At 46.4% G+C, this 27,587-nt stretch overlaps 1 protein-coding gene across 1 annotated transcript; it reads right to left on the minus strand.

Annotated features, from left to right (window-relative positions):
* Positions 1-27,587, minus strand: usp6nl (USP6 N-terminal like). The gene is made up of 14 exons (XM_053414607.1): positions 26,716-27,587; positions 16,042-16,115; positions 12,284-12,363; positions 11,333-11,372; positions 10,910-10,990; positions 8,259-8,366; positions 7,713-7,822; positions 7,094-7,142; positions 6,652-6,772; positions 6,435-6,529; positions 6,114-6,179; positions 5,605-5,704; positions 5,352-5,504; positions 1-2,810 (listed from the first exon to the last, which is right to left on the minus strand). The coding sequence occupies exons 1-14, from the start codon at positions 26,783-26,785 to the stop codon at positions 1,192-1,194; spliced, it is 2,766 nt and encodes a 921-aa protein (XP_053270582.1). The 5' UTR covers positions 26,786-27,587; the 3' UTR covers positions 1-1,191.

A 27,587-nucleotide genomic window follows, 5' to 3' on the forward strand; every position in this document is an offset into this window, starting at 1 on the left:
TCATTTTCCACCCACCTCATTTTATTAAGCAAAGTATCAGAATGATCTGCAATTAGTCGCTGAGCAGAAAAACAAAGAGAACTTAGGGAATGTACTGAACAGTGGAACGACGCTGTGTGAGAGCAACTGCCTGAATAACTGGGAATGTGGCGGATTAAATGTTAACATGTGAGTGTGTGTGTGTCTGTCTGTGTGAGTGTGTGTGTGTGAGTGTGTGCCAGATGACTGTATCGCCAGCAGCTGAGCAGTAGTTGATGTGACAGTGTTGAGGATAATGAGACATAATGAAGTAAATCAAATTGTGCTGAAACTATTTCACATCCGTCTCCTGGTGCGTGTGCTCAGGACGTGTGTAGCTACAGTACAGCGATTAAAAAAAACAAACACACACAGAGAGAGATGTCGTAAAGTCAAAAACATACAACAGACGTGACTGGTCCATCGCAAAAACCAGTTCTCTATTCCTTGAGTTTTTCTAATCAGGGTGGGAGATTTATTCAGAACACTGGCCTCAAATATAAATACCCGACGTACTGTACTTCACGTGTAAAAGAGAAACACACAAGTTCATCAGGCGACAAAACCAAACTAGAACATAAACAACTTTCTACAGCGGAGACGCTTCGGAGTGGAAATGGGAATCAAACCTTTACAGTGATCGGCTTCTCTACTGTATGTAGCATTGGGTTAAATTTTTTAATTCTTTTAACTCCTTCTCTTTGAAAAATAACATTCACGAGCATATCGAGTAAATTGATCTCTACTGTAAATATCTGTAAGTAACATATAAAAAATAAAAGATCGGAAAATAAATCAGCGTTTTTTTTTTTTTTGCTCTGTCAGGAGAACGTCCCCCTGCTACTTTTTTTAACAACTCGGCATATTAACAAAAAAGAAAAAAGATCCACTGTACATGTCAGATTCTAAAAGATATAGACGTCACCTCTGCTTAATGATTTACATCCAAAAATAAAATAACATCTTCAGTCAGTTTGTCTCTTTTCGGCTCGAGCAGTAAAAAGGTCCTGGGCCGGTGCGTCCTGCAGCGACAGGGACGAGTACACAACTTCAAACGTGAACAACAACAGGGCGGAGACAACAACAGGCTCCTAACAACGCTCGATACCACAGTGTCAGTGACTACACCTCAGTTCATAATCGTCTCCAGTGTCTCTGTACGTCCTCGCCGGGTCACAGCAGCATCGACTCCTGCAGGGCGAACGCCTCCTGTGCGTGCCTGTAGTGTGGTCCTCCGAACAGCTGGGGGAGCTGCTGCTGCTGCTGCTGGAGCTGTGTCCTGTACTGCAGCAGGCTGTCGGGGTGGGCGGGAAATGTGAACTCCTTGTGGGGGGACATCTGGGCCTGCTGGAAGCTGGGCGAGCGGGGGACTCCACCCGGGGACGGAGGGGGCAGCGCGTCCTCTTGCGCCCACCGGAGCATGTCTACCGCCCGCTGAGCCCCCCCCTCTGGAGGGTACTGCGGGCTCGCCCTCCCCCTCAGCTGCCCCTCGAACCTGCCGTCCCCCAGAGCGTGGACCTGGGTGGTGGAGGTGAGCTGCTGCAGGTAGATGGGGGTGGAGCGTCCCTGGGTCTCCAGCTGCAGGGGGGGTCTGGTGCTTCGCGGTACGAGGGCGGCGCCGGGTGGCGGCTGCCGGCGGTAGGTGGCGAAGGAGTTGTTCATAAGGGCCTTCTCCGGGGAGAGTCTACTGGGCTGCCGCTGGGTGGTGGCGGCGTACACTTGTTCGCTGTACGCCATGTTGGAGTGTGGGGGGAGCCTGGAGGGGGGGGCATACAGTCTGTCCTCGGCTCGGTGCTCCGGGTTCATGCCGTATCCTTGATGGTAGATGGGAACCTCCGTGGTGGTTCTGCTGGGGGATGGGGTGTGGAACTGGCTCTGGCTGCCAGGCTGGCTGGACTGCCCCCCCGGGGGACTGCTGTGGGAGAACGATGGAGGAAGCTTGGCCGTCCTCGGCCCGGAGGCGATGGAGACGGCGCTCCCCGTCAGGCTGGGTCCATGACTGGGTCCATGACTGGGTCCATGACTGGGTCCATGACTGGGACCATGGCTTGGACCTTGCATGGGTCCATGGCTGGGGCTGCCCTGATACTGGGATGGCGCGCTGTAGGGGGTCTCACTGCGGGGGGTCCTCATTCTGGACGGAGGTCTCTCCAGCTCTAGGATCTCAAAGTCCTGCTCCAGCAGCCCGGGCACGTTGTCGTACTGGGAGGCGTTGGAGCCTCGGTCGGTGCCGGGGACGAAGCCCTTGGGACGCGGTCGGCGTTGGGGGGGTGCAGTGTCCTCTGGGCTGGAGGGGGCCGGCGAGGCCCCCCTGCTCAGGTTGGTGTCCCGGGACGCCGCCGCTTTGACGGCTTCCAGCCGCGTGTCGGAGGGCTTGAACCAGCGGGGAGTGATTTCTTTGTGAGAGCTGGAGCCAGCGTTGGAGTTGTGGTTGGCGGAGGCGTGGCTCTGAGGCTTCCCTCTGTCCACTGTGGTGATCTGCGGCGTCGGGCTGAGCGCCGAGGGCGGTGTGACCCCCCTCTCCGGCGTGGTGATCTCCCCCGACCCTCTGGATCGAGCGTCCCTCCGGTCGGCCTTGTGGTGACGAAGCGGTTTCTCCAGCGAGTCCCGGCGAGCGCGGCTGGGAGGCCGACTCTCCTGCTGGCGCTCCGGTACAGGACTCGGCTCCCTGGGGGGGTCGGCTGGCTCGACGTGGCTCTGACCGTTGGCCACGTGGTTCCCCACCACGGCCGGCGCTGCCCGCTCCGGAGGAAGCTGCCCCAACGGCTTCTTGGGAAACTCGTCGTCTTTACCTGCAGAAGGGAATCAGTGAGCAGACGTTAGAGGAGCCTCAGGACAGAAGCTGCCGGCTGATGGTTGAACACACTGTGGCGCTGAATCACATCGGATGAGGAGTCACAACGGGGACATGGATTCATGCAACACCACTGCCATAGAGAGGTAAAACAAATGAAGGAGAAGTACATTCATGACGACACGAGATCACATCTCCACAGGCAAAGAGCACAGGACAGAAAAACAATCAGAAGTGGAGTTTGAGATTAAATCCCGGTTTGCTGGAGGGGCTCAGCCGGAGAGCGACAGGGACTCGAGTTTCTTTTCCTTTTCATTAAACTGCAGCAGGAGCCCCGGACGCTAAAGGTCGTCCTGAAATAGTTCCTGATTAATGAGGCTTCTTGCAAAGTACAAGCGTTAAAACCACAGGGATACTTTCTCTTTTTACTACTCTACAATAGGAACATGTCACACGTCCTGAGCAACACGTCCACTCGCTGCTTCGTGTCCCACAGATGTAAAAAAGGGACAGAAGACAGGAGCGGGGACGAGTCGGGGACAAGTGTGATCCCTGCAGTCGGCCGGCAGCAGCTGGAGGAAGAGGAAGTGCTGTGGGGAGAGATCCAGGAAATGAACTGACCGGCACCGAGTCCACAGACTAAAGGGACTCCCATCGAGAAGCAGAGGAAACTGACCTGCTCCACGTCTACGTTCACAATCACTTCCTTTGACAATGTTGTGGTTTCAAGCGTCAGAATCTTCTTCATATGTTTTTGTTTTGAATGAACAAATACGAGAAGTAAATACCAAAACAAAACGATCAGCTTTTATTTGCCTTCTTAAATAAATTGGGGTAATTTCAGGCACTGATTCCTTAATAAGTCGTTTTAATAATTAACCCTCAAACTCACTTAAGAGACGTTGATGAGGAAAGAGACTTTCAGCTCAAACCAGTCTGAGTAATGTTGAAAAACCACAGAACCATGAAATCACTGTCAGTACAAACGACAAATAGCAGAAGACGAGGCTGCAGATGGTTGTTAAAAAAAAGAAAGAAGAAGAAAGAACTTTAACAAAAGCCTCCAGTGTTTTGGGAAAGTGGCTCATTATCTTGTCAGTGAGCGACAGACGGCTTCTGTTCCAGTCGTGTGGGCTCCGCAAGAAGAGGAATAAAGAGAAATCCTGATAAAGAACCCACTCGCTGCTGCTACAGACCAGTAACTGACAAAGGACGGACGACAGGGAAATGTGACACGAGAGGAAAAACCCTGATGAGGAATTCTGTGAACCTCTAAATTAAAGTTTACGTTTGTGACTCATCTTAACAAATATAAGTTTGTATTTCAAAATCATACACGAGCTGCAAACACTCTTATTTCTGTAAAATGAAGCTGCAGGTTTGAAGTCAGCGTTAGCGGTGGATTAGGAACATCTGAGTGGCTGTAACTGTCCACCAGGGGGCAGACTACGTCACCTGAAAGACCTTGGACAGGACAGAAAAGAGGAACAGACAGAGGAGAGCCAGCCACTGCAGGACTGAAGCAATGCATCTGCACAGTGTTAAAAAATAAATACACATCATGTGGGGTGTGGGGGGGGGGGGGATAATAAAAAACAGCTGGAAGACTAGTTTGTGAAGGGAGAACCCGAAGTGCTGCTGGACAGACAGGCGACAGACAGGACGGACGGACTGAGGGACAGATGGACAGAGACATGACCAGTCAGGATAGCCCACCGGTTACTGTTGTAGGAGGGGATGTGGCCCCCGCTCGCGGCCACACTTTTGTTGTTGTTGGCTTTAACAGTGTCGGACGGGAGAGGGAGAGAAGGCAGATTAATGAGAAGACAGAGCAAGACGAGAAACACACTGACTCTAGATCAGCTACAGGGCGGCAGGAAGCAGATCTGCTCGTTTAAACTGAGGTTGATCATTTAATATTTGTATTTTTTACAGACTCGTTATTATCGGATGGATGTAAAAGGTTAGAAAAACTTTCAGGAAGAGCAAATGCATTGTTATGTTAATTCCACAATACCTGAGCATCAGTGTTTCTGCTCTGGAATATAAGATAAGCAACATTTAACTGCATGATTTTACAATTCATTCTTATTGCTTGATTAATAGATTCATATTTTGGATGTTATTGAATCTCAGAAAGTGAAGAAATGCTCATCGCTACTTCATAATAGTTTTAAATTAGTTTAAATCCAGATTATAATACTATAATAAAAAGAAAGAAGCACTAAATTCTCACCTTTTGCCTGATAATGAAATATAAATAATACTGTATCACTAAAAGACTAAGTAATAATGATGATACTAATAGAAACGTAATCAGACATATTATATGAGTGAGTTAGGTTAAAGCACATCTTTATAACTTATTATTATTCAGTTCATCATTAAAGAAAACACATTAACCAATATTTGAGATCAGATTTGTCGTGTTGTTGTTTGGCAGCAGCGTCTTCACAGAGACCCACAACTTCAATGTCCCATCGTGTGTGTCGGTGTGTGTCTGTGTGTGTCTGTGTGTGTGCGCTCGCTGTAGCTCTACCTGGCGCAGGCACGTCCAGCTTCGCCCTCCTCAGCTCCGTCATGGACGCCTGCATCTGCTCGATCACAAAGTCGTCCTCGTAGTAGAAGTTCTTGGACAAAGTCACCTGCAGGAACTCCACCAGCTCCTCCATGGACAGCTTCATCAGGTGCTCTGTGACATCACACACACACAGACACACACAGATCAGGGGTTTAGCTTCATGTGAGGGGAGAGGAGCAGCTGGTCGGGGGTGCAGAGCGAGCGGTCTTACTCTTGTGCAGTTTGAGGAGCGTGTAGGACATGGCCGACAGCACTCGTTCCCCCTCCATGATGTAGATGTCCCAGATCCTGAGCGTGAGGGTGAACGGAGTCTGAACACAAACACAGGAACCGGTTAGAAGAGCTGTTGTGTTCTCGTCCCTTGAAGGATGAGCTTCGGCTAAATATCAATATTTGTTGTTATTATCAACAAATCCCCACGAAAAAGACCAATTCCATTAATGTTCATGTGTCCGAGCCTCGTCCAGATTCATTGATTCCTACTGGAGATGTGAAATCTTTAAAAGCTCCCAACGAGTGATGAAGTGTTTCGATGATGTTGTTAACACAGGAGCCACTAATGCATTTGATCTAAGAGAATTATTGAATATTATAATCATCCTTTTAGTCTCCACACATTTATCTGGAAGTTGTTTTCCTCCTGACTGAAGACAGACTGTGTTCTAATGAGTTATTCATTCTTTTCAGTGTGATCAGAGGATTTTGTGTTAATGAACTCACTCTGTCCAGGAAACACTGGAAGAACCACTTCATGGTGTAGAGACTGGTGAACACTTCCTGGGTGTCCTGCAACACAACAGACACACAACAGACACAAGAGATGAACGAGGCATCAACAAGGGAAGAGCATAAATGTGTCACAGCATCAATTCAGTGTTTAACTTCAGAATGTGTAGTTTTTATCACTCTGTCCTATGATTATTTACTTTAAACAAGCTTCCATATCCACAGATTAATAATGCTTCTGAAATATGTTTTCAGGTTCTATGTATTTCTATGTTTTCTGTCCTTAAGGACCAGTCTTAAGTCCAGGTGTCTCACCAGGTGTTGTTTCAGTTTGGGCATCATCTTCTTGAGTGTGCGATCGTGATGTTCCTGGAAACGCATCAACTTCGGGAAACCAGGGACGAAAAACCCTGAAGGTGAAACCAGACAGGATGACAGGATTTGAGCTGCCTGGCTGAAATGTGCAAATCATTTTGAATTGATAGATAATTAAAAAAACTCTGTTGTGTGTGTGTCTGTGTGGTTGTGTTACCGTGCATGGAGTGCTTCTGTCCCGACAGCAGTTTGACCAGAGCCCAGAAGGCGTCTTCTTCGTTCATGTAGATCAGTAGCAGAGCTGTGATCTGACTCATGCCTTGGCAGTAACCCACCTCCTGCACACACACACACACACAGGGAAACACACACACACGGGAAACACACTCTAATCACTCAGAGGAGGTTTCTTAATGTTTAAACGTTTTAAACACATGCATTCAACTCTGTAAAGTTTTAATACTCCTGAATTTGTGTTTTTACGACCTGTTGTTTCTGATGCATTGTGTTTCTCATGTGTGAATTTATGTGAAACACTAAAAAAAGCTCCTTCTCCGTGTTTGTAAAAAACGAGACACACACAGACACACACACACATGTGCTCGGATCCAGAACAGCGGCGGAGACACGGTGACCTTTGCAGAGTGTGAGTGACTCACCGTGTTGTACATGGAGTAGGCCGTGAGGACGTGGAACAGAGCCTGCTGCCTGAGAACAGCAAACACAAAACACAATCAACACAAAAGCCTGCAAAACAAATCCTCAGTTTTACAGCCGAGCTGGTGAATCCTCGTCTCCTGCTTCAAACCCACGTGCACTGTAGTGGCTGCACGTCAGACTCTCAGTGTGATGCACTAAACCCCCAGGTAACACATTTAAAGTGTGAGACTTGAGTTATTGCTGGAGGTTCTTGTAATTATTCCAGAACAACAACATTACAGTGGTGCTAAAACCAGTGTGAGCTTGATTTTACAGGAGGAAACACTAAAGGTGATATGAAGTCTCTCGCCTCACTCAGGGCTGTAAGAATCCTAAGTGCAGTTCCTTGCTGCTTCGCTCCCTCTGCTCTATAATTTCCCTGAGATTATGTGTCAATCAAACAGTGGGAGGTCGAGTGAAGTGGGAAGTGACGCATTTAGTTTTCCTAGAATAAAACCGAGCGAGAATCGTGATGGTGATCATCGTCATTTTGAATAATCCTGCCCGGCAACAGCGTCTTGTCACACGTGCTTTGTCTCAGGACCTTGAACAGTGACTGTGGGCGGAGGTGGAACCTACTTGACATCGTAGCGGTTCATGAACATGATGTGGTCCCGGTACGTCCGGTTCACGTCCAGGTCAATCTGTCGGATGTCAGGGGACACGCCTCTGGCTCGGGCTTTTAATTTCTATGGAGGACAGGAGAGAAAAGTTAAGCTATGTGAAAAGAACCGTTATATTATCATTATCAGGTGTCGAAAGCCTCATAAAAAATGTTCTTGTTATGTTAAGGAATCATAAATGTAATAGAAATATCCTGGAATAGTTTGTTAAAGTAGTTTTTTTTACTCTGCTTCCTGCCTTCAACTCATAATTGCAATACTTCCACAGTAAACTGACACCGGGGAAACTTTGATCTTGCTGCTGAACGTTCTAATGAGATCCAAAGTTTGTTTCAGTGCACAACAACAAAAGAGTTACACACTAAAACACAATTAAGTTTTTCCACAGCCACGTCTTGCAAACAATAAAACAGGAGCTCAGTGAAAATCAAATCCAGACGAGGTGCTGGCTGGCTCCGGTCTTAATGAGGCCGGCGCCCAGAGGAGGACGCTGGGTACGCACCTCGTAGAAGTCTTTCTTCTCCTCCTTTATTTTGGGGATATCGAGCAGCAGACACCACACCTCCCCTCGGAGCTGCAGGGGAATTCCCTTGTAGACCCTCCTGACCAGCTGGAAGGAAGCACACAGCAGGAGGCCATTGTTAGGGACACGAACAAACAGGAACACAACTCACAAACCGCCTGCACCTTCAGATCAAGGGAGAGAGGTTTGTTATTCAGGGTTTAGTCTGAAGCATCATCCGGGACCTTTTAATTTAATATCATCAAGGTGAACAATCCAGATGCACTCCACACCGCTGGCTGGTGCCAAAGTGTTTTCAGGATCTAGAGCGACCAATCAGCCGAGCCGCTCTCCCGCTGTCACAGACACAAAGAGCGGGAAGGCACTCGGCACTCAGCTGAAGCAAAGGGCTTTGGAAGGTGAACTATGGCCATCTGGCTGGAGAGAGAGAGAGAAAGAGAAAGAGAGAGGGAGTAGGAGAAGGAGAGAGAGAGTGCTACGCATGCAGAACAGTCCAGAGTAAATCAGCGTCCACAAAGAGATATAAACTCAGTCGGACGGCGGGTGAGGAAGATTAAGTCTTAAAGCCTAAACTGCAGGAGCAGCAGAGCTAATCGCTGCAGTGAATCCTCCGCGTGCAGCTTTTAAAACCCGACCAGCCGGGACAGCTACACAGCCGACACGGGAGGCGTCTGTAAATGTGTGTGTGTGTGTTTAAATGCTGGTGGTGGACGTTTACCAGAACACACATACACCCATTCAGACTGGTGTCAGGATTGTAGAGAGAGAGATGGAGGTTTAGGTCTTGGTTTTAGGTTTAGAATGAGATAATCATGAGGGTTAGTCGTGTAGTTTTGATGGTTGAGGTTTTGGAAACAGGCCGGAGAGTGATTCATGTCATCGTGTCCCCGCTAGTGGAATAAGTTTCTGTGTTTGTCAGTGGACAGTGTTTACAAAACCTCACAAGTCTAGAATCAGCTGCTAACGGGTCGAGTTAGGTCCAATTAATACAAAGAGGTGAGTCAGAGATAACTTTTTACTTTCTGGTCTAAGAAAAACCTTTCAGCTCTAAAAGCAGCTCTGACTCTGAGACCTTAAGAGACTAACTGAAACTAGAACATCACAACTGCCACCTTAAGAAACCAAATTCATATTCACTAGATCCACAGAGACAATGAAAACACAACTTCCTCAGTGAAGGTGATGAATAGAAACTTCTGAGCACAAACGTCTGGTTCAGGATTTCCAGAAGTGAAGATTCCATCAATTAGTAGATTCGGTAAACGTCCCTGAATCATTTCAACACAACTCAAAACTGTTTCAGATGTTTTGCTGCATTAAGATAATGACGTGAGAAACAGAAACGAGCTGAGGGAGACATGTTTTCAGCAGCGTGAGATGAAGAGTTGATGAAGACTCATAAATCAGCTCGTCTGTAACCCGAGTGAGTGTTGTGATGCTGTGTCATCTCAAGATTAATGACGATTATTGCTTGTGTGTGTGTGTGTGTGTGTGTGTGTTTTCCACAGACTCCTCCCTCCACATTTGGGACTCACTAGTTTCTCGTGCAACAGCCTTGTAATTAGGCTCTGATGAGGGAGAGAATGAGAGCATCTGTTGGGCTAATCATCCTCTGAGTGGGTGTGTGTCTGTGTGTGTGTGTGTGTGTGTGTGTGTGTGTGTGTATCTCAACATTTACATTTCAGTTTTAGTCTTTTGTTGTATGTACAACTCACTGTTCAACAGATTTTAACTGAAATAATAGTTAAATCGTTGCAGGTTTATTCCTCCACCCAGCGACCAAGTTGTTTACGTCTTCTGTGAGGTCTCGGTGACCTTTGACCCTTGACCAGTAAACTAATTGGCTCATCCTTGAGTCCCTCGAGGTCTTGTTAAGATCCTGAACTGATCCTGTTTCATCTTCATGTATCTAGAAGGATACAAAGAATTTGGGAAACAACCAACAAAAAGAACCAATTTTTATAATTTAATTCTTTTAAAATTCTGACTTTTCTTCTCAGGGATAAACTCAGACAAGTTGTCTCTTCAACGACTGCAAACAATAACAGGTGAAGCAACTAAAACCGCTCCGAGGTTGAACATTGATGTTCCTGTTTCAACCTTCAGCCAAATTCATCATGTGGCTCTGACTCTTTTACATCTGCTTGGCTCTCGAGTGTTTTCCCACTGCAGGCTAAACGTTCTCCGCAGCCGGCGAGAGAGGGAAACAGAACAACAGACACTTCAAGCGTGACCCTGTTTCCTCGCCGAGCTGAAAGAACGCCACCGACTGGAGAAGATGAAGAGAAAAAGAGAATCCCTGAAGGAAGACGTGGACAGAGAGGAAGAGGAGGAGAGGAGAGACGATGGAGAGAGAGGCTGAAACGCTCCAGAGTGTCCTCGGCTGTAAACAACAGAGAGGAGGCGAAGCTCGAGAAGGAGTCTGACTGTGTCATGATAGAGGGACAACACAGTTTTAGTTTAACGTAAAATGTAGACATCTTGCGTGGTGATACATCCAAATTAAACGGAAATCACCCAGTCATATGTTTTATACCATGAGTATATGAACACTGCAAAGCGACAGTGGGAGACAGAAGGAGTTTGACAGAGGAGACGAGGACGTGAAGACAAACACAAAAGACCTTCACCTTCTCACTGTTCTTGTACTTGTCCCAGCTCTTCATCATCTTCAGCCATTTGCCGATCCTCTCCACCTCCATGTGTTTTTGCTGTGGAGAACAGGAAGTGACACGTTAACGATGAGCTTCCTGTCGGTCGTGGATTCACGTCCAGAGGGAATCGCTGTCAGCTCAGAAGCAAAGTGACTTCAGAGTCTTCAAAGTCGTTTGAAGCTGCTCCAATTAAAACTTTCAGTCTCTTGACGCTCTGGTGTTTTACATCAGTATCACATGAATTCATCGTTTGACCTGTGTCCCATCTGCTAACATGGAGGAGGCAGGCCTTATGACCTATACTGCAGCCAGCCACCAGGGGGCAATCAAGACGCTGTCATGTCCTCCATCTTTATTTACTGTAGATATATTAAATAGTTATAATTTAAATGAACTCACCTTCTCCGCCACCGAGTCGTAGGATGGAAGTTCATCTTTACTGAGGAGAGAAGAAGAAAGAGAAGGAATGAAAGAGAGGATGAGGAGAGAATGAAGAATGAATCTTAGATTTATCTCTAAAGCTCCAGTTTGTTTTTTCATGTGACCTCGTATCTTAAGATGGAAAACAACAGGTCTCAGATCAGTGGGACAGTTTGTGTGAAGTTTCACTCTCAGTTTATTTAATGTTCAAAGTCAGATTCCTTCGGGAAGCAGCGATGAAACGAGCGGGAGTGGATTCTGGGTCGCTGCTCGTCTGACTGTTATCAGGAGGAGGGAACATCAGACACGGCTTCGCTCACACAAACAGGAAACAACCGATTAGATCTTCTTCCATCTCTGCTTCTGTTTATCTGCCAGAGACAAACTCACTGAATATTCTGATTTCATCTCCTGCACTATTGGGAGTTAAAATGTCCGTCTCTGCGTCTTAACCCTGAAAAGTAGGAGAAGTCAACGGGTCCTCTTGGTTCTGCCTCCTCCTCAGGTCCATGTCCAGTCAGTGACCTTCACCCGAGGACACTTGTGTCCCTGTCTTCAACGATCACATAACCCTGAGGGTTCTTTCCTCCTTCCACCCTCCCCCCCCCCCATCTCCTACCCTCCATCTTCCACCCACAGCCTATGGTCTGGCTCGCAGCGCTCCATCCCGACACTGGTGCCTGTGATTGTGGTGAACCCGGCTGTTTCCTGCCTGCATGTGCCAGACTATATATATAACCCTCCAGCGCCGGGTTGTTTAAGAGGGTGGCAGCCTCTCGCCGGACTCCTCCAGAACCACAAACACACAAACACACTGTTCTCTGAGCGACACTCGGCCTCACAGCCTTTCATCTCCTCCTCTTGTCCTTCAGTGTGGTGCTGCTGCAAGTTATTCATTTATTAAATAGAAACAGACTGTGATGTTCTTACTGGACGAAGCCGAATCGGTCGATTTCTTTGTACAGGTGGAAGTCGGTGTCCTCCCAGGGCTCCACCTTGGCCTCCTTTCCCTGGAGATGACAAGAGAGAAGGAAAAATCATTGACAACATTGAAGCAGAACATTTCTCGAACACTGAGATCTGAGCACAGAGGGGAACAGATTTGTGCTCGATATCTTTCAGGGGCTCACTCTGACATTATCCAGAGTTTTTATCCAGAACTTCTGCTTTCTCACATACTGCACCTCCCTATACGTCCTGAAAGCAGCTCCAGAAGCTCGTTCCACCACAAACAAGAACAATCTAGACTGACTAATGTTCAGGGATCAGATTCTGACATTTCTCAGTTCAATTATGAATCAATTGATGATGGAAATAGCCGCGCCACTCGTCTGCAGTGATCATGTGGGTGATGAAGCTGGGATAAAGTGAAGAGTGGCCTCTGACTGAGCTGCTCATTACATGCCACCCACGTTCTTCAGGGGGGCAGAGGCTCGTGTTGTGACTGGCGGCTCGATTGCGAGGGGGGGGGGTGCCTCGACTCCAGCGCCCTTGGGAAAGTGTGTCGGCGTGAGAGAGTGTTTATGTGACACAGAGAGAGTGTGAGCAGCGATTAACAGGTGTGAAATGAACATTCAGACGTCCACCTGTGTCCCCGTCTGACTCCAGGCCTCCTGAAAGATGGAGGACATGAAGAGAGCCACAGGTGAATGTGTGAGGGAGGATGATGGAGAGAATATCAAAGAGAGAAAGAGCAATGAAAAAAAAGGGAATTAGAGCCCCGACCAATTTCTGAAGGCCGGAAACTTTACGACTCCGGCTGTTATATTAAATCCCTCAAGGTTTATTTAGGCTCGATGTGAGATACGAATATGGAAAAGGACGGAATGTAAACTTAATGTAAACATAAAGGCACATCTTTTTAACATTGTTTATTCTGTTAAACCTATAGATCATATGTAAACGTATATATAACCTATAGATCTGCCCCGATCTGCACAGATGTGACATTAAGCTATTTGACCTGATTCAAAGATCCTGTTACAAACATCTGGATGTAAAGGAAACATCAGTGAACCTCAAACTCCACCGTGTGCAGCTCTACACATCTAAAAAATATTTTTCATGCGGCAGCACAGACTGGGAAGGTTGGTCTGACGTCCAGATGTGGAGGTGAACATATTCCAGAATTCACCTCCTCCTCCCTCGTTCCTCCCTCGTTCCTCCCTCGCCCACTGCTCCGCTCAGCAGAAACACACAGTTAAATAAATAACTCCTCTCCGAAGAATCCAAAGAGCTCAGTGTTTTATCCCAGCTCAGCCCATCTGTGTGTGTATCTGTGTGTGTGTCTGTGTGTGTGTGTGCATGCACAGAGTCGAGGGCACGGCATCATCATGGCCGACACATTTATCATTTCTCTCTCTGCTTAAAATCAATTTCAGGAGAAAATTGAAGCAGGACTCTCTGCTGCTCGGCGCCCGCTCCGTCACGCCTCCTGTGATTGTGTGTCAGCACCGGTGTGTGATGGACTGCACGGCTCAGTCATGTGTGCGTCGCCTCAGCGCCACTGTTCAGCATTTCTACAGTTTAATAATATAACCGCTGCCCATTCATATCCATAAATCCGAGGTCGTCCACAGACCTTTGCTCGTGACCTTCAGTCTTTTTTCAGCTCAGGTTTTTACATCTGTTCTTTTCAGAGTCAAGCAAAGAGATTTGAGAAAAGTCTGGTAAAATAAACTTGTAGAGCAAAATTAACGAGTTTATTTTATTCGCTTTAATAATATTGTGACCTAGAAATATCACGTGACACCTTTTAGGGAACGCCTCCTGATATTCAGAGTTTTTAAAAGTCAATAAGTTTATGAATCTTCCAATAAACGTCTGTGTCAAACAACTCATCAAACACTTTTATAATAATCAACGTCAGTTTGATTCAACCTCTGGGGACCACGTTCCTCTTCACCTACTTCTTTTGTTTTTGGCTACTGGCACATTGGAGTTTGGACCGAAGTGGTGAAGTGAACTGCTGAATTTTAAATTGTGCTATTTGTTGATGTGCTGCCAAACAAGCAAGAGGATATTAAAACTCCCCGGCTGCTGATTTACAATCGGTGGCTCGGATCCAGAACCACCAGCATCGGTGTCGGTTCAGTCACGTGGAAAGAAAACACAACTTTCTGTTCTTTCTGCGAAGACAAGAAAATCTATTTTTTAAGATTCACTAATGAACGCTGGGAACAACGAGCGAAGAGCACGTGTGTGGTTGGCCTGATATCTGACTCCATTACCCCCCCCCCCATCCCGACAGCAACAATGACACTGATTTAGCTCTGATTGTGACTCATTCAGCCTCGCCACAGACAAACACACACACGTACACACACACTCACACACACACAGACACGCACACGCCTCCATCATCTACCCTCCATGGTCTCTTCACTCCTAATGAGGCAGCTTGATTATGCAGCCTGCTGGACTAAATTAAAAAGACTAATTTACAAACCAGGCGTGGTGGGCTGGTCCGACTGATACCACTGGGCTGTGAAATAGAGGTGTCACTCAGGAGACACACACACACAAAACACACACACACAACACACACACACACACACACACACACACACACACACAGCAGAGAAGCTATGGAGAGTTAATGTCTGACATCAGCGTACAGACGTTATTATAAACTCGCAGATACGATCAGAGGATCAGAGGGAAGATAAATAACCACAGAAGTCTGGAGATGAATCATAAAACTAAAAGTTCAACACGCTTTCATCTGTTGAAATTGTTTCCATTCATATCATTTAACATCGTGGACACACACGGACATTAGGGGACAATTTATAATGGTTGCTGTTAAGGGAGATCTGCAAGTACAGAGCTGCAGGATCCAGATCTGACACTGTGACTCCTCCTTTTCATCAACAAGTTCCTCTTCTTCTTTCATTCTGTAGGTGTCTGTGACTCCAGAGCTGCAGGATCCAGATCTGCTACTCTTCTTCTTCCTCTTCTCTAATTGAGTGTTTGTTCATCGAGGGAACTGTTGGGCTTCCCTGACTAAATCTCACTTCTAAAGATCAACACTGAAACGTGAATGTAAATAAAGGTTAGGAGAGTTTGGAGTAGCACTTAACAAAGTGACATTTCTTTTTTTAATGTGTTTAAACACCTTTGATCCGTTATCAATACATCTGTGATACTGCTGATAGCGGCTTTTTGTTTGAGTGTTCCACAAACAGGCGCCTTTGGATCTCGGCCAAGTGAAATCACTTTGTGTCCACGACTAACTTCAGATATTTACTCTAACAAACAAACACAAATCTTTGTCCTTCGCCTTCTTTCTAAAGTTCTGTGTGAACTGTTCTGTGTGAGCGAGCACACACAGCGAATCATCCAGGGAGCTACAAAATACAAAACGCTGTAATTTACATGTTAATGTCAGCTGAGCGTCCTCATCACAACCTTATGCCCCATTTAGGATTTATGTCTAAAACCCGAAGGAGCAGATTCTGCACACAACCCGCTGTTGTTATTGTGTCTCACAGACAATAAAGCAGTGATTTATAGAGGCTTTAACCACGAGGTTATTAAGTCTGGTCTCAGCAGGAGGGTCTGACTGGAATCTGGTCATGAACGACCGTAAGAAAATAACTTAACAATTGTTTCAAGCTGCAACGCCACCAAACTTTCTCCAGGATGAAGCCGGTTCTCTTCCGGCTGCAGGGAGCTTCTCTACGTACCTTATCATATTTGGCGACGATGTCCGCCCGCTCCCGGTCAAGTTTCACCGCCGCATCCTGGTCGGTATCAGACGCTGGAGAACAAACACAACAGGGAGAAAAGAAGGAAAACTTAACGACAAGTTACAAATCAAAGTTTACGAGCCGGGAGACGACAGTGACCAGGGTTTATTAGTTAACCTGTAAATCTGATGTCATAATAAATAAACGATTCCTTAAGATCAAAGCTAGATATTTTACGGTGACCATAAACTTTTTAAATGAAATATAAATAAAAAGAAAACACAAATACAACAGGAAAAACCAAGAATTTGAATTCAGGAAATAAACATGCAAATATAAACGCACATTCTGATTCTGAGCTGATATTTATCAGACTATTGTGTAATCACAGACTCGCTTTGTGTTTCTCCAGCTCTCCCTCGATGTGTCAGCGCCAGGAGCTGACGTGGAGAACACACACACAAACACAGACACACACTCTCTTTGCGTTGCGGTCTGACCTAAGCCTCAGAGAATAATGTGTGTTTCTGCCTGTGCTGATGAGAGGAGCTACTTTAAACTGGGAGCTGCTGTGACAGAGGCTTGACGCTGCTTGAGGGTGTATATATATATGTGTGTGTGTGTATTTCTGTTGTAACACACAAACGCACTATAACACACACTTCTCAGAGCCTGAACGAAAGCCTGCTTCAGTGCAAATCTGTTTTGATTCTTTGATAATAAAACTGTAATTTATTCCAGTTGATTTACTTTCATCTTTTACATTCGATGATAACGTGTTTGTTATGGAGCGAGCTATGAAACTAAGCTCTATTCAGCCTTTTTCTGGTTTTAGTTATGCAATCTCAAAACTCACAGCAGTCACTTTAACAAAACTTAAAATTTAATAACACAATTTTATGATTTACATGTCTATTTGTGTTGATTGTGCCATCGGTTGGGGTTTGGTTATCACAGTTTTGTCATGGATGTGTACTTTATGTCCGTGTCAGTCTTGTTTTAAGGGTTGGGGGGGGTTGTGACATTCATTCTGCACAGTGTATAGATTTGTTGTGTGACTGTTATTCCTATGTCTAACGATAATTTCAATTAAAGACACTAAAATCTGCACAGCTCATATACAAGCAGCATTTATCTGAAACGACTGTGGCCTCCAGCAACCTCCTGTGGTTCAGTCCCAGTGGTTATGTAATATATTCCCAGTTGCTTTCCCTTACCCAGTTTTTTTAACAGGAAGCATTTGACTACAGTCATTCTCCCACTTCCTCTCTGGGTCTCACGGGGGAGGGGGGGGGGGTGTTCCACGGAAGGAATGGCTCTACTGGAATTCCTCTGGACAAACGCGCTCCTTATTGAGCTGGCTGTTGTTTTTATGACAGGATGGTGTGTGTTGGTGGAAGACGTGTGGCTGTGGGCTGCCAGGAGCACACACAGTGGGAGAAGACGCTGTGTGGGGTGGGGGGGGGGGCGTCCATTCCATACCCACCAGGACAATCTGCCAGGGGCAAATAAACAAATACAGTAAAGCCCTTTTTCTGCTGGGAAGTCGGCCCCAGGAGGCCCCTGAGGTTCCCATGGTGAGTGCAGAGGAATTGGGGAGGAAACGAGGATTCAGTCTTTTCTCTGCACTTGACACTCAGCTCGGATTCTGAGCCCCCTTAAAGCCATATTAGTATTCCACTGTGGCCTGACTTCAGCTAAATGCAATTAGAGACATTTTCATGCTTCGAGGATCACATTGGCATCCGTGACGGGGACCGGGGGGGCGTACGTGTTTGTTTTTAGTTGAGGCCGAGTTGCCGTAGCCGGACTCGAGTCCAGGGAGTTTTACAGCCGATAGAGGAGGATGACCCAGAGAGACTGAAATAAACTTTAACGGCTCTGAAACATGTTGACAAGCAGGAACCCCCACAGAGACATTACTGGATCTGGACACCACAGGTTAATGGTGGAGGACATTTTAACTAAAGGACACAAGCCAGAAAACCCAGTATGAGAAAAACTCAACAAATAAGTTCAGGTTCAAATAAAACCTGGAGTAGGACCCAACACCAAACAACGCTAAAGAAGCATTTCTTGTTGGTGGAGACCAAAAATGAAGCAAAAAACTAATAATATTGGATTTAAAATCTGCAAACTTGCTAGAGAACCATTCCCACCTAATCGTTTGACACAGAATGACTATATTCTCCAGAAAGTTGCCTCTTAAAGCTGGTGAGGAAGTGAATCAGGTAGTAAATGATGTGCAGCCGCTCTGTTCGGGGAATTAAAGCACAAAATGAAATGAAACGCTCGGATGAATCTGAGAAACTCAGTGAATCACATGAAGCAGATTGAACAGATTCAGCAACAAAAGTACATCCATAAGAAAAGGGTTTTGGGGGTGGATTATTATTTCACTGCCTTTGTCGCTCGTCATGCTGCTTATCCTTCATTACAAGAGCACACACACACACCCACACACTCACAAGAGCACACACACACTGCAATGACTCTCCACCTCCTCCGCACTCGGCTGCCAGCCGCTCTCCAGCTAAGTGTCCCCATCCAGCTGTGATTAAAATGTCTCTGTCCGTCACCCCCTCGCCTGGTCAGCTGGACGGACCCTCTACCCCCCGGCCCCCCTTCCTATCTCATGCTGCATTCAGGTCACGTGGGACTTCACTGTCACCACCCGGGGCTAGAGGCGTTGGAAGTGATCACCTGTGACGGACAAACTCATCTGAAACCGTCACGGTTACACGGAGAAATCAGGAAGTTAGGTGTAACTTCCTCCTGCAGGTGATGAGAACAATGATCTGACGTAGGAAGCTCACAATGTTTTATGATATTTAATATTTCCACGTTTTCACCTGTTTTAAAACACGTGACTTTAAAGGTAAAGGATTTTAAGAAAAAGGAAGAAACGCGAAGCTTAAGAGACAAGAGATTTTAATTTGAGAATAAAATCTATTTCTGCTGGAGACCACCACATGTAACAGGAAGTGAAGTGGGGGCGTATCTGTGTGTTAGTCCTTCACAATCACTGCTGCTTTAGACTATAGTGTGTTGGCAATGAACAACACGACAAGTGTAATCACAGCCTTTCCAGTTTGCCCCGCTGTAATGAGCCCTCTTTGTTTTTCATGTGAAGGAGCCGCCGAACATCTCTCATAGATGCTATCTGCTCAGAAAGAGGAATAATAATCATAATGATAATGGCGGTAATCATAGTGGAGAGGTCGCTCGGAGAATAACTCATTTCCCGTCTTTTGTTCTTGCACCGACGCTTCACTCGGTTCAGCTGAAGCCACAGTTCACGCTGATGAACTCAAAACATGGCCTGTAGTCACACACACGCAGATTTACACATTTAACTCTTTCTACTTTTAAACGAAGCTGGATTTTAATGTTTGTATATTTGGAAGCTTTCAGTCGCATAAAGATGGACGACACACATCCCACTATCTAGAAATGGAAAATCTATAATAGCAATGCTATTCACACCGGGTATTAAACTGTGTCCTGACATGAACACGTCTCCTGTGACCAATTGCAATAAGAACAAACTTCTCCGCTCTACATGCAAATAAACACGTACGTGAATTATGATGTTTTTACGCAGTCTGAGATACAGATGTGTCCGAAGTCACGTTGTGTGTAGACACGATAATAATCTACAAATACAGATCACTTACTGATCATTGATGCCATCGTCTGAGACATATCTGTTTATCTTTAAGTATGATTGTTTTAAATTCTGACAGAACTCGACTCATTACAGGAACAGGAACACAACATGAACTTCAACAGCTTCAAACACACAACTGCACATTCAACTATTTAAAGAACACACAGTCAGTGAAGCTAATTCAAGTACAGCTGAGACATGTAGCACCGTTCTATAAGAAGACACACAAACACACACACACAGACACACACACACACAGAGTGATGTCACCTGCTCAGCAACAAACAAGTGATGAGGCAACACTTCACTGTAAACTGCGACATGTCATTACTGCACCGTCCTAAACATTTGTCTCCGTGCGTCTGTGTCTCCGTCCTGAACCTCCACCACGAGGACATGACGTGACCTCACACACACAGGTCGTGTCAACCAGTAATCAAAAGACTCCCAATGTGACTTTTACACTGGAAATAATGAACTCCCACAGCCTGCTCCCTGTTACCAACTGGTTTAAAACCACCAAGCTGAAGTTCACTATGTGCTAATGTGAGCAGGCTAACGTGCAGCATTTAAAAAGGGAGGATGAGGCAGCAGCAGCAGACATTTCACACCACATCATTACCTATCATTAGCATTCTAATATTAGGGTATTAAATTTAGATAATATTTAGGTGTCAGGTGATAAACTGGTGAGTGTCTGTACTGGTCCCACTGGCCTCTGCACCACATAATTTCAGTCATGTTAACACAATATATATAACTGTGCGGTGAAATGTTAAAAATACATCTTCAATGTTTTGCACAAAGGACACTTCAGCATGTGGGCTGCTGGAGCTGAGGATCAAACCACAGACCTACCCGTGAGTGGACCACCCGCTCTACCTCCCGAGCCACAGCGGCTCATTAAATCAAGAGACTGAAACTATTCTTGAAAACTGCTTTTAAATAGGATGCTGCAACACAAACACACTTCAACAAACCATTTAAATGGAATATAAAAATAAACCAGTTCAAACAAAGTCATGATAAATTCCCAATCAGTTCATTTTCTCATCACACACCAGAGAATAGATCTTGAAACCTAAATGAAACTTTATCCAAAGTCCACCTCCTCAAGAGTCACTTCATCCGTTACCTCTTTTCCAAGCGTCCGGTGGATCCTCCAATCGCGTCAGAGCTTTAGTCCTCATCGGTCACAGTTCACCCAGGTCCAACACACTCTTAACACACTCTTAACACACAACCTGCGCAGCCTCATCCCACCACAGCCCCTGCAGCCGCGAGGCAGAGAGGAACCGGGAGCCCGAGGCAAAGAGAAGTGAGATCACAGGCGCTGCTGTCAACAATGCTGCCGTTTGTTGGTGTGGCCGCGACACGGGGAGGAGGCAGAGAGGCAGAGATCTGACTTCAGGAGCGAGTCAGTCCCACTCGCAACATTCCCTCACCCTGACACAACAACACAACAACACAACAGGCTCTGTTCAGCACATCAGAGAGACGCACAGAGGCAGGACAGGGGGCAGCGCTGTTTGCAGACGAGTGACTGGGACTCAGGGAGGTTTTTCCAAATGTCACAAAAATAAAAAAAATCTGTCAGATGATTTCTCTGAAAAGATAAATAAAGAAATGCACTTGTGAGGGACTCGTCTTCAGGAAAAGGAGTCGACCATTCAGTGAAATGTGATTTTTGTTTCTGTGGAGTTTCTTTTGAAAACTTCTCTTGTGGAAGCACGGGAGGAGAGAGAGAGAGAGAGAGAGAGAGAGAAGCTGAAGGGGGCAAACGATGACAGTTTGGTGATAAACAGTTTCCATTAAAACTTCATTATGAGACAGACGTGATGTAGCATGAAGGGTCTTGTGATGTGGCGTGTCCCAGATGGGGTGGGGGGGCTGCGATGAGCAACAGGCTCTCTCTCTCTCTCTCTCTCTCTCCCCCCTCTCTCTCTCTCTCTCTCTCTCGTCATCTATCTCGCTGCTGCATCAGTACAGGAAATATCTGTGTTTGTCAGCGGAGAGTGAAGAGCTGTTATCACTTCTGAAGCTCCGGGGTCAAAGAGAGAAAAGAGGGAGAGGGACATTTACTGCTCTCCATCGTCACTGCCTTTATTCTCGAAGTCCACTTCATCCACGTCTGTATTCAGGCCTCATGACTGATTCAAATCCAGATTCTCTAAACACCACTGCTAATGGAGGCTTCGATTTCTCCTCGGTCTTTTAACGATGGACAAAACGTTCCTGCAGCCGATTCTCTATCTTCAGACGTTACTCTGAGCAGTTAAATACACATTTAGTGGCAGATTACATCAGCTGCAGCTAATTAACGCGTACAGATGAGCACACGATGCCATTTTTTTTAGAAACAAATGAATCATAAATCGTCCGTGAAGGAAAATCAAAGCTCAGGATTTATGTGCAGACTGATTGTCAAAGAACAAAGCAGCCGTATCGTTCAAAGAGGCTAAAAGTGGAAACAGATCAGAAGCTGACGGAGCTAAATACAGAAACACGGCGTCTCAGGAGAGAAACAATCATGTGATCAATCTTTCCCTCCTTGTCTTTGTAGATACAGTTGAAATTATCTGTTCTTACTTTCAATATCAACGATTAACTCTTAATGCAAAACACTGCGAGCTGCATTTTTCCCTACAACAGTATTAATATCTTCTTCCAGCTACGACAGACGGTCACAGAAAGTGGAAAAGGTTTCTGTTCCCAAAAGTCCACGATCAACTTCCTCTCTGGTTAAGGTTGTGGTCTGAGGTCACTTCCTCCTTTTCAGAAAGTCACAGCGTCATTAAGGCCACATTCATAAAACCCTGTCAAAGTTAAATTACAGAGTGAGGCCGATTTAAAGCTGATGAAGCTCTGACGTTAAGTTCGGTCCAGAGAGAGAAACACAGCTGATCGTCTCCCGGAGGCTGTTATCACCACATCATGACTGTCATCGGCTCGCCGCTAACAAGACGGGACATGTCGGGGCGGGATGCACTGGAAGATAAACATGTGCATTAACAACTTTCACTTCACAGCCACAGATCGGAGAAGAAGTCAGACATATCTTTTATTCTAGTTTGTCTGTTTGTTAGTTTGCAGGATAGCTCCAAATAAGCACAAGGGATTTCCATGGAAATTCATGGAGCGGTGAATGGGACACGCCCTTTAGGGAGGACAGACGGGGCAATTAGCCGGGCTGCTACAGTGTGGATGTCAGCAGGCAGCTTCCACCCAGCAGCCACTGGGGCCTGGACCGTCCACCACCACCACCGCTCGCTCCTTCACTAACCGGCCTGCAGGTTTCCCCTTCAAGCTCCGGGCCACTCGTAGATATAAAACACACACACGTTGGAGAGCTCACACACCCACAGATGGTTTCACGAGTTGCTATGCAAAACGACAAGAAGTGAAGCTCCCGCCGCAGTTTGAAGTGATTTTCCTCTCAGTCGGCATCGAGCACAGAGAGAGAGAGAGAGAGAGAGAGAGAGAGAGAGAGAGAGAGAGAGAGAGAGAGAGAGAGAGAGAGAGAGAGAGAGAAGTACATGAGCTGCTGAATAATGCAGAGAGATACTGAGCCGTGGATGGTGCTGACCAGGTGGAGGCTGCAGTCTGGCAGCAGCAGCACAGCCTTTGCTTTGGACTTGTTATAAATCCACACCCCTCCTCCTCCTCCCCCCCCCCCCCCCCAACAGCCATCAGATACAATCTGCTCCAGACAAAAGCTCAAGTTTCATCACCAGCAGTTTAACTTAAAAAAATCCATAAAACAAGGCAGGAGTCCGTGTTAGATTTAGGGTGAAAGGGCCATTTATTGACTTTAGAAACAGTATTTGTTAAGTCATGTGGTCCCTGGGCGATTCCAGTCTGGTGTGAACTGGACAAACAGCTTCGAGTGAGGGTCAGAGGTCGAGGCCTCTGGGATCCTGCTTCTTTAAAAGATGCAAATATGATGCCTGGCACAGTACAATTGCCACATTCACCCTGTGGTCAGTCAAAAGATGTACATGTTCTTTCTTAAAAAGGCAAATGAACTTCACACCTTGTTTATGTTAGAAATTGAACCAACAAAAACAAAGAAATCAAAACCACTTCTAAATATACCCTTGGATCAATAGAGTGTGTCTTCCCTCTTCTATATGTTGACACAAGGAGGTCGGGATCAAACCACTAACTGTGCAGCTAATGAAGCCCCCCCGCTGACCACCTGTAAATACCTGTGTGCACCTCCACGCCGTTAAAGAGAGGAGGACAGGACCCGTCCAAGAGGATAAGAGAAAAGTGAAAGAGGAAACAGGAAGTAATTTCTCAGCTTCACCCTCATCATCAGCCTCACACTACCAACATCTGCTAGCCCCTTTCCTCCAGTCGTCAAACCTTCAGGTCTGCACAGCACTGCAGAGAGTGTGGGAATTTATGTGTGTGTGTGCATGTGTGTGTGTGTGTGTGTGTCCTGTATCCGTTGGATGCCATCTCTAAATCTGCCTGCATTGATCCGAGCCAAGAGAAGGGCCAAGGTGAATTCCTCCGCAGGGCTGATGGACGGAGATAAAGACGGTGGCCAAATGGAAAGTGCGAATCGTTCCCGAGCAGTCGATAAAGCAGCCGCGAAGCTCCCTCTGTTTAAGTGTGTTTGCCTTTCGAGCTGATTACACACATTTACCGGCCTCGCAGTAGCTTCAACACACACACACACACACACTTGTCGTCGAGTCCGAGGAACCACAGTTTGATTTTGGAGGCAGAGCGCTGGTTGGTCACAAAGGTCGATAAATCCTTGAAACATTTATTTAAAAAGACATTAGAGGATTTACTGTAGACAAACATGAACTAGCTGTTAGCAGTGATTCGATATAGGAGCCGTTCCAGACAGCCGACCAATCAGATACAGCCGCCTGAACAATTAAAGGAAGGTGATCGGATGCATGACTGGTATTTAACTGGTCCCAGTGGAAACATTAGTAAAGAAGAGTGAGACGAGTTAATCACTGTTGCAGAATTTATGCCGAAGCTGGTGAGTCAATCATCATCATTAGAAACAGAGTATATCAGGTCAGGAGTGTGGCTGACGCCTCTGGAGCGACTCCATTAAAGTGGTCACTGAGTCCGTGCATCGGCTCAGGAGGTTAAGTTGCTAATGTAACTTCGATCGGACTCGTTTGACCTTGTCCTCCGCCCGAGGAGCAGCACCTGCCTCCATCTATCATCCACCGACTCAAGACAAAAGCTATTTCTACCCAAAATATATCGACTTCCCAGCGGAGGTCACGCTGCAGAGCTTTCCTTGCGTGGTTTTAATTTGTCCTGCCTGAGGGCGCGAGTTGGGTTAGTTGATAAATTAAAGCCGTTATCAAAGCCAGCTGGCACCAGACTGGAGAGCATTCTCTACCTGAGTAAAGTCCTTGTTGGCTCTTAGACCAGGTACATTCAGCCTTGTCCACTGGCTTCTGTTGCACAAATGTTTACATCACCGAGGGCTGAGACCTGGCACCACGTGTAATAGATTACTTTTATGACACAGAGAGAAATGCTTAAAAGGGCCCAAAGAAAGAAAATGCCACTGTTTCCTGCACAAGCAACAATGAAGCTAACAAAGTCTGGATTTGAAAGAAGTCTTCAGAATATTTCAGGTATGACAAATCTGGAGAAAGTCCAGAAAAGGGAAGGAGAAGCAGAAGAACGCATTCAGATAATTGTCCGGTTCTGACGTGTTCACAAAAATATGAAACTTTGTTTTGATTGACATCTTCATAAGCATCCTTTACGTGTATTTCTCTTTTTCATCCTGAGAAATTTGTTTTCCCCCAGTTTCACATCCGGAAGGTTCTAGAAACACGGCCTTAAAAATGTCCAAAGTTCAGCTCATGCCTGAAAGCAGCTTCAGAGACTGAAAGGCAAAATGGGAATGATCACTTGACTTTTGAATCAAGTTTGGAAAAGATGATCCTGGTGAACTTGAGAATATGAGGAAACACAGCTAGATACACTCCAGGCAGATCTAGCTGCACACATACTTCACTAATAACTGGAAATGAAGGTACTTAGGATTAATTATCATCAACGTTCTAATTATAACACATTCTTGGGGGAAAACCTGCAAGAGGCACAAATCTACCTGCACATCAGCCCCCAGTAACGTTTATGCCAATCTGCTGCTTTTATTGTGACAAGCTGGAATAAATGTGTGGCTATGATAATAAAGATGTTGCTTGTTGGAAGCTGTCAGATGATGAACCAAGCAGGACGAGAGGTCAGGGGTCACAGTTTGTCCCCATTACCTCAGGCACCCTGCGTCATTATTCATCGCACATCAGAGGAAGTGTAGCTGCAGGACACACACACACAGACACACACACAACCATGTACAATCATGTCCCACAGCAACAGAGCTATTACAGTGGTGGCTCCAGGGGGGATGTCCCTTCCACTCAGAGAAATGATAGGAGCACATCGAGACAGATAACCCCATCATACGAAAGAGTTGCTAACTTTAATTTCCCTCAAGTTCCCCTCGTCACGTTCTTCTTCTAGTGCAGAACTTCAGAAAAGGTAGAAAAACAACTGGTTTTAAGACGATAACAGGATGCTGACACTTGGCTGAGAGTGAACTAATGAAGTTGTTTCAGGTGGATTAACAGCCCCTGACATGGAGGCGAGGCAGCTTTCACTCTGTGTTCACCAGTAGGAACAGCACCAGACCTTCATTGAACCATATAACTGGCCAATAACCGGCTTTAATAAAAGGTTTGTATGCTCCTTCCATTGTTCTAACCTTCTTGCAAACATTCACGAGACTCATAAATCTGCTGGACTGCTGCCCTCTCCTCACGTTGAGGTCTCAAATTGTATTAGATTCTGCAGAAAGATCATGCCCATGATAAAACAAGGACACGGCTACTCTTTAAATGTCTGTGATTTCTCTCAAATAGGTCACATATCTGTACTGTGTCTGTACTGTGTCTGTTGAAATGACCTTAAAGACCAAACGGACACACCGGACATGCACACACCTCCGAATCTGACTGCTGCCCTGCGTCTGGAAGGCGACACCAGCTCCTTGACGATCTGTAGGACCTGCATCCTCACGGGGAGGCAGTGGTGGAGGCAGCCGCAGGTGCCACAGGGCAGGGGCAGCCCATCTTTGCCCTCCCGCCCTCCACCTCATCCCTCCCTGGCTCCTCCTCGGGGACTCATCCTCTAATCATCATCCGGACTCCCTGCACCCGGGGCTCCTGGTTTGAACATCCCCGAGACGAGAGGCAAGGAACCACAAAATCAGATCCGGAGCGGGTTCCTCTATTCAAAGGTTCTCTCTCCACGTGGCTGGAAACACTCCACAGATGCTCTTTGCTGTTATGTCTCTAGAAAACAGCTGCTTCCAATCCGGCTTCTGGTCCACATGAAGCAGACGATAAATCTTAACTAATGGCAGCTGCTGAAAGTGGCGGCGCCGGCTCTTCTCAAACTGAGTGTGTTCATCTCCAGCGTGGGGTGTGTGTCTGTGTGTGTGTGTGTGTGTGGTGTCGCTCAGCTGGAGTGCTCTCACACACTCTTCATTTGGCGGTCGGCAGCAGAGAAGCAGAACAGAGCAGTCCTCTCTCTCTCTCTCTCTCTCTCTCTCTCTATCTTTGATTCTTGCTGTTTCTTCTTCCGTGGCTGCAGCAGAGAGACGAGCCACCGGGTTGTTGTGGATCAGCAGATGCACAGTTGAGCGGTGATGATGCCTCTCAACTGCCCGACTCCCTCACCTTCTCCTCCTCCTCTCTCAATCCATCTCTATCTTCTCCCATCAGCCTCTCTCCTCTCTCCGCCCTGCGCTCACTCGCTGGCTGCTGCGCTCGCTGTCCTCTCCTCGCTTCCTTTAGATTCAAATTAATGAGCG

This window comes from Pleuronectes platessa, chromosome 22 (genome assembly GCF_947347685.1).
Source record: "Pleuronectes platessa chromosome 22, fPlePla1.1, whole genome shotgun sequence".
In the NCBI taxonomy this organism is placed as follows: Eukaryota; Metazoa; Chordata; class Actinopteri; order Pleuronectiformes; family Pleuronectidae; genus Pleuronectes; species Pleuronectes platessa.

Excerpts from the sequence above, each read along its gene's own strand:
- usp6nl (XM_053414607.1), bottom strand. The coding sequence starts at position 26,785 with ATGCAGGTCCTACAGATCGTCAAGGAGCTGGTGTCGCCTTCCAGACGC. Across the intron at positions 11,373-12,283 it reads GACCGATTCGGCTTCGTCCA|TAAAGATGAACTTCCATCCT; the intron begins GTAAGAACATCA and ends TTCTCTCCTCAG. Across the intron at positions 6,530-6,651 it reads ACAGAAGCACTCCATGCACG|GGTTTTTCGTCCCTGGTTTC; the intron begins GTAACACAACCA and ends TTTCACCTTCAG.